General features: G+C 38.9%; 1 protein-coding gene across 1 annotated transcript; it reads left to right on the forward strand.

The window, feature by feature from the left end:
* The first annotated feature begins 6801 nt into the window (after positions 1-6801).
* On the forward strand, positions 6802-7740 carry LOC108404301 (olfactory receptor 5P4-like). Its single transcript, XM_017671829.2, has one exon. The coding sequence runs from the start codon at positions 6802-6804 to the stop codon at positions 7738-7740; it is 939 nt and encodes a 312-aa protein (XP_017527318.2).
* The last annotated feature ends 235 nt before the right edge of the window (positions 7741-7975 follow it).

Here is a 7975-nt window from a genome sequence, read left to right on the forward strand (position 1 = left end):
CCTGGGATGGAAAATGATGAATTTTCCCTTGGCATGTAAAAGGGGACTATTTTTATCAGCTGCCACACAGAAATGTGATGGTATCCTGTTAATTCCTTCAGTTCAGGACAAGACATTTTATTTAAGCTCTTGTATCAATATACTAAACACATATTACAACACAATTGTCAGCATTTGATCAATGCACTCATTCACGACATGAAACTGGTCATTAAAGGTTTGGTGCTCTGATCTCATGAGAGTATAAACTGTGATCCCCTTGCTGCTAAAATCTTTTGCCTGTAGGGAGAGTGTACCAGGTTCTGGAATACTAAGTTTCTATAAGGCCAGCTACCTAGACCTCCCAGAGGTCTAAGGATTACAACTAGACATTGCAGTTACTTGCAGAAAGGGATATATTGAAGTGTTGCTTGGCATGGTAGTATGAAATCAGTTTTTTATCCATGAGACTGTGAAATGTTTTGGAGGAGAAAAAAACTCTCTTGGAAGTTTTAGACCAAAGTTTGCATCAAATGTGGATTTGTCGTTCAGATTATGCTGTCTTCTTCATTTATAAACCAAATTGAGAAATTAGCATCAGAATTTATTCTGAGCCAGTTTTACAGAGGACAGTTGGCAGAAATAAAGAATAAGACTCATGTGGGAGGACATATTCTCAACCCAGCTAGACAAGAATAACACAGATAAAACTTAACTGAAGAAAGATGTGCAAAGAATGAAAAGATGCAATCTGGCAGTATTTTATCAGAATTGAAATTGTGCAAATCTTTCAGCCCAGTAATTCTGCTTCTTAGAGTATCTACAAAAGAACTACTGGTATATAAGCAAAATGAAGCACTAGTAAAGATATAGTTAAATAAATACTAATTAAATACTTTGGAATACTATGAATCATTACAAATGATGAAGGATATTAATACACACCCACATAGAATTACCAAAAAATATTCATGAGTAACAAAAGCAATTTTAGAATAATACAAATAGTAACGTTACTTATGCAAAATCTCATGGAAATCAGGAACAAGGAAGAGATTCTTGGCTTATCAAGAAAGGCAGGGTTGGGATAGAGATAAATATGAGGCAGGGAAAGGAAGAAGTAGCTTCAATAACTGCATCTCTGTCTCTTCAAAGAGTCCAGGATTGGGGGCAGGCGGTCTGTATGATAAATGGGAAGTTCTGTAGGTATGCATCTGTCCCGGCCCGCGGGACGAACGTGGAGTGTGCCGGAGACGCCTGCAGAAATGAAACAAGCAAGGGACACAAAGAACGACCAGCAAGACAGGATGTCTGATCAAGCTGGCACAGTTTATTGTTTGTAGGCTTAATTTATACAGGTCAGCAAGGAAGGGGTGGGTCAAAAGGCAATTGGACCTTAGGTGACGCTGGCGGGAAGGTGTAAAGGGGTGATTGGGTTTTGGTTGGCGCCGGCGGGAGCAGAGAACCCGAAAGAGAAGCAGGGAGTTCGCCATTTTGTGGGTGGAGGCTCTTTGGTCTCCGGCATGCATCAACACAACTACTTTCCCCAATCTCATTGGATTTTCTCCTGTTGGATTTTCAACACAATGAATTAAATCACGGGTCACTTTCACACAGAGAATAGCATCACAGCTCTTCCTGCAGCTCCCCAAGATGCAAGTGAGTATGAACCACAGGATGGTGCTCATGAAAAGAGTTCCAGGATCCCTATCATGGCGGCTTCTCAGACATACCACAGGTGGTCAAAGCGTAGCCCACATTAATTACATTGGCCCAAATCGAGTTTCAAAACTAATTAGATCGTTGCAGGTGTAATGCCTATATACAAATAATGAAAAGAATAAATGAAGCCCATGAGACCTTAATGAATGTCTCAGACAGCATAATGCTGTAGATATACATAAACACACCTAATTCTCTCAATCTCAATGGATTTTCAGTAAGATGGTAGCAAATCTGTGCATATCTGATGCCGTGCTATTTAAGGTCTTATATTCCAAATGGTCCTAAAACCTGCATAAATAAGCCCTGTCATTCAGACATGATTCCTAGAATCTGTCCCCATCATAATACTTGAGCAGCAGGTAACACTCATTCTTTATTATTGATTCATAAATGCCCTTTGCATTTGTAGGGATGCTAATAGTTGTTTATTTGAAGTGGTTTCTCATGTATGGATTATTCATTCATTGCTATCCATTGCTAGTTATGTGAACATGTACCATCTCATTTAACACAGTGATCATACACAGTAAATATTATTATCTCAATTTTAAAAATAAGGAAACTGGGTCTCAGAAGCATTATGTGACTTTTTCAAGATTGCCTGGGTAGTAAGTGGCTAACTGAAACTTACCTTCAGAGCTTTATGCTCTGAAATCTTATTGTATTTTCATTGTAGCACTGTATGTTGTGCCTTCCATATCATACTGGCACCCATGTCATGTTCTGAATTAATTTGAGTCTTTCAGGTATATATTTTCTTATAAAATATAAGATTTATTCCAGATTTTTATCTTTTAAACTTCTGACACAATCCTATGACTATTTAATGAAGCTAGAAATTTAGCATTCCTACATTACTGTATTAAGCTAATTCATATGAAAAATTGATTAAATTACATTGGTTCATTCAGTCATCACTGCATAGGTTACAAATTTCATACTAATATTGACTAAGAACAGGGTGGCCACAGTTATTTATTTTATAAAAAATGTTTTAATGTTGAGGTCTTTTAATAAAATAGCAAATACCCATTTGGAAATTCAGGGGCCTACACGTGTCAACTCTGATCCATTAAAAACAATGACATTTCTTTTCCCTCATGTAGTAAGTTTCTGACATTTGACAGTACTTCCAAAGTATTCTTTGATATTTGAAACAGGCATTTGAAACTGAAATTAGTATTTTTGATTTCATAGTTGCTTGCTGATTCTTCTCATTGTTGGGTGCTTGCTCTTTCAGTGTCTGCTTGTTTCCTTCCTGGGCTGCTGGGATGCCAGGATTACCTGAAAACAACAGGTAGCCGCAGGTTAGTTGAACTCGTCATCATTTTAAAAATCGTCTGTCGGCATTGCTCTGGCTTTCCCTAGTTCTTGAGTTCCCCATGCATCACTCTGTCCATCCACAGTGGCTTTGCTGTTCTTCAGATGTACGATGCTATCACTCACTTGCCTGGCTGTTTGCACTGTCACATTCTTCCCCTCTTTCTCTATCCGTAGACGGGACGGGATGGCTGGAGGGGGCTGGAGTTCGTTACTCCCCTTCTCCCAGGCAGTTTAGGCTCTGGTCCAGTAGCTGCTCCTGAGGATAGGCCTTGTTAAGAAGGCTTATTTCAAAATGGTTCCTTTTTCCCTCACTTGTGTCAGAAGCCCAGGGGATTTTTCTCCGATATTCACAGTGAGGACACGGTAGAGCTCCTGGAGGTAAAACTCCTAAGTGTGTACACCCTCCAGCCCCATGACAGGGTCCCACGGAGTCTTTATTTCTTAGGCTCATCCATGCTGAGCCTCCAGCAATTCATCAGTTACGGTTCAGGTTCTCTTATCCCGGCACTGGCTCTTGCAGAGGTTTCTGCTCTAGTAAGTTTGTGGTTCTTTGTATCTACCTGCCTGTCTCTCCAGTTGTGGAGGCAGTGGTTTGCCCTGTGACATCACTTCTCTGACTGGTTAAGAAGAGTTGGTTTTTCAGTTTATTCAGCTCTTTACTTGTTAGGATGAAGGCTTCAAAACTCCTACATACTGCACTGCAACCCAAAAGTCTAGTTTATTATTATTTTTACTCCCAAACTAACCATTGTTATTATCATGGTTTCCATACACTCAGTGTTTATTTACGCTTATTCACATACTTGCCCATATATTTATATAACATTCCTTCCTTTTTATAAAGCCTTCGTTTGGTTCACTTTCCTTCTCTCTCAACTGATTTAGAATTTCTTTCAGTTACTAAGGCCTGCTTAAATCCAGCTGGTAGGGTATTAGACTCCCCTGTGAACAGGGGTAGAACAAAATTTGCCTGCATTTTTAATCTACCACAAATATAACTTTAATATATCACACCTTTAATTATTACAGTAATCTATGCTGTGTTTCTGCCAATGCTTGGCTACCTCACGGTAACAGAGCTTGGGGCTTCACACTAAACGAGGAGTGTAAATTCAAATTCCAGGCCTGTATCAGGATAAACCAATTGTATTGGGTGGGAGGTGTATGTTGTTTTCCTCCCTCCTGGGGACTGGGCAGACAGGAACATCTCCTTCTCATCACGCTTGGCCAGGAAAAGGGTATTTTAAAGACTCTGCTGAGGTTGAAGGCAAAGATTCTTGAAGTATGAGTAGATTTGTGGGGGAGAGCATGAGAGTCTCAGTCCCAACTCTCCAAATGGCACGGTCCCAAACCTGTATCTCCAATGCTTGCACAGCTAAGAAAGCACCAGATCCTTCAATGCCGAGACTGGCAAATGCCTCCAGGCAGGTGCAGTTCTGCTTCAGCTTATTTTGCCAATTACCAACTTTCACATCATTTTTGGCTGGTGGAGGTTCCCTTTATTACATGAAAGCTCACTTCTGCATTCTGAACATGTTTTTTAATATTTAAGTTAGCAGTTCATCCAAGTATTTTGTTGAAAACATTTTAGGATATTTCAAGCTCACAGTAATCCTTTAAATAGAAGTCTGCTTTAATTTTAATTTATGCATTCTTTTAGTTAAACCTACTCAAAAATTTTTTTGTCAGGTGAAATGACTTCTCAATATTCCTTTCATTCAGGTATTACTCTCTTGTTCTCACATGGCTGGCATAGTATAAACAGGTAGGCATTTTGTCAACATACTCTGATATATATGTTACTTATATATGATTATGAAATATAACCTTTTGTTAGGACTGTATAGTACCTGAAGTATGATTAATGATCCAAAGTGGATTTATTTCTCATGTTGCTCTCAGGATTAAACCCACATTCGTCCTCAATTTGGAGCTGATCTGTAATTATATTTACCAGGTCAGGTGATGTTATGCTCTTCTAACAAATTAGCCCTGAAACCTCGGTGTGGTCTAACACAACACAGATTTATTTCTCACTTCCAGTATACTTCCAGGATATTCTCTGTTCTCCACATTCCCTCAAATCCCAGGTTGGTGGGCAGTACCACTATCTTACAGTTGTATCATGCAGAATATGTCACTGTGGAAGAGCAAGAGAGAGTTGCCCACTGGCAATTTCATTTGGTCCAGAGGTAGATACGGCATTTCCTCTTGTAGCCCATTGATATGTACTGTTCACAGTCTCACCGCACAAAAGGGCTGGGGGGTGTGCTGTCCAATGTGACCACAATACCAGCAAATTGAATATTGCTAAACACTAGCATAAGACCAATTGCTTTGACCATTATGGTTCTCAAAACATCATTGCTGTAATGTTCATTCAACAACCTGAACTGATCAAATGATGCAAATGTGAGGGTTAACTGTGTTCTCATATGAGTCATTTGTCCCTTTGTGAATATCATTGCCCTTAAGATAATGGACATTAATATTCCCAAATCACGCATAATCTAAACATTTGGAAATGTTTCGTGAAGTGTAAGCATTAGAAAAAAGAGATCTATGGTTTGATATTTTTTCCAATATTTTCTATGAATACTTTACATATTTTATTTCATTGTCCATGAAATCCAGAGCAAGGTTAGATTATACTGTCAATGTCTTTATCTTGAATTTAGAACAATAGCAAACATTTCATATTTATGTCTGGTTTGAATTTATTAAATTGTTTTTAATATTATGGACAGGCTTAATAATTCACTTAAAATGTTTGTAAGAATTCAATGATATCTTGAATTTTTCATTTGGAATGTTTTTAATTGAAATTTCAATTTTGTTAATAGATGCAGAAATATTCTTCTTTCTATTTCTTTTTTTTTTTTGAGAGGGCATCTCTCATATTTATTGATCAAATGGTTGTTAACAACAATAAAATTCTGTATAGGGGGGTCAATGCTCAATGCACAGTCATTAATCCATCTCAAGCCTAGTTCTCTTCAGTCTCCAATCTTCTGAAGCATAACGAACAAGTTCTTACATGGTGAACGAATTCTTACATAGTGAATAAGTTCTTACATGGTGAACAGTACAAGGGCAGTCATCACAGAAACTTTCGGTTTTGATCACACATTATGAACTATAAACAATCAGGTCAAATATGAATATTCGTTTGATTCTCACATTTATATGTGGATCCCACATTTCTCCCTTTGTTATTATTTTTATTTTTAATAAACTGCTGAAGTGGTAGGTAGATGCAAGATAAAGGCAGAAAACATAGTTCAGTGTTGTAAGAGAGCAATTGTAGATGATCAGGTGTGTGCCTGTAGACTATGTGCTAATACGAGCTAGACAAGGGCAATAAAACATCCACGGATGCAGAAGCTTTCTCTCAACATAGGCGGGGGTGAGGTTCTAAGCTTCACCACTGTTGTTCCCCAATTTCTCACCTGATGGCCCCCCTGCGACTGTGCCTGTCTTAGGTTGTTCCTCCCTTGAGGAATCTTACCCATCTCTGGCTAACCAGTCATCTTCCGGGGCCATACAGGGAAATGTAAAGTTGGTAAGTGAGAGAGAAGCCATATTGTTTGAAAAGGTTAGCTTTTTACTTCTTTGCAGATTTATGCCCTGTGGTTTCTATGCCCAGCACTTGTCTCGAGGTATCTTTATATGGTTTGATTTTTTTAATAGGCTGAATGGAAAATACATTAACAATGAAATAATTTAATTTAATACTCACTGGTATTTATTTCAATAGGCATCATTCCTAGAAAGATGGAGCCTGGTAACCACACAATGGTGACAGAGTTCATTATTTTGGGTTTAACAGAGGATCCTACACTTCGCCCCATCTTTTTTGTGGTTTTTCTAGGAATCTATGTTGCTACTCTGTTGGGCAATATCAACATAATCATGTTAATCCGAAGAAGCCCTCAACTTCACACCCCCATGTACCTTTTCCTCAGCCACTTGGCCTTTGTGGACATTGGGTACTCCACATCAGTCACACCCCTTATGATTGTGAGTTTCCTAAGAGAGAGAACTACTATCCCTGTGGCTGTCTGCATAGCCCAGCTTGGCTCCGATATCATCTTTGGAACGGCTGAGTGCTTCTTGCTGGCTGCCATGGCCTATGACCGCTATGTGGCCATCTGCTCCCCACTTCTCTACTCTATTCAGGTGTCTTCCAGAGTCTGCATCACCTTATTGGTGGCTTCCTATCTGGGTGGATTTGTGAATGCTTCATTGTTCATTGGCTGTTTATTGAGCCTGACTTTCTGTGGGCCAAGAAAAATCAATCATTTCTTCTGTGACTTCCCACCACTAGTGAAGCTATCTTGTACCCATATTTATGTTGCTGAAATATCTCCTGCCATCTTAGCTGGATCAATCATTGTAATCACACTGTTTATTATAGTTGTTTCGTATGTATACATCCTCCACTCCATCCTGAAGATGCGCTCCACTGAGGGGAGGTACAAGGCCTTCTCTACCTGCACATCCCACCTCACTGCAGTCACTTTATTTTTTGGGACTGTCACGTTTGTTTATATCATACCAAAGTCAAGCTACTTACCTGACTGTATTAAAGTGGTGTCTGTGTTCTACACAGTACTGGTCCCTATGTTGAACCCCCTGATCTACAGTCTGAGGAACAAAGAGGTGAAAGAGGCCATGAGAAAATGGATGGCTGGAAGTCATTGGTCATTTTGAAAGAAATCCAATGTGATTCTGGAAAATGAAAAACAATAGTTTTGGGGGCATGTGTGATAGATATTTATATTGTTCATTTGCCTTATCATTTTATGGGAAGAATTGTCTTAAATATACAATACCAGTATGTTGGGTAACATCGACTTTAATTTGTAATTTTCTAGTCACAGAATATATCATGAAATTGTGCTGGGTTCAAATTAAATGTGTATATTTCAGGGTTCAGAGATCTGAA

Source organism: Manis javanica, chromosome 11, assembly GCF_040802235.1.
Source record: "Manis javanica isolate MJ-LG chromosome 11, MJ_LKY, whole genome shotgun sequence".
NCBI classification, from domain to species: domain Eukaryota; kingdom Metazoa; phylum Chordata; class Mammalia; order Pholidota; family Manidae; genus Manis; species Manis javanica.

Coding starts and splice junctions, on each gene's coding strand:
- LOC108404301 (XM_017671829.2), top strand. CDS start 6,802: ATGGAGCCTGGTAACCACACAATGGTGACAGAGTTCATTATTTTGGGT.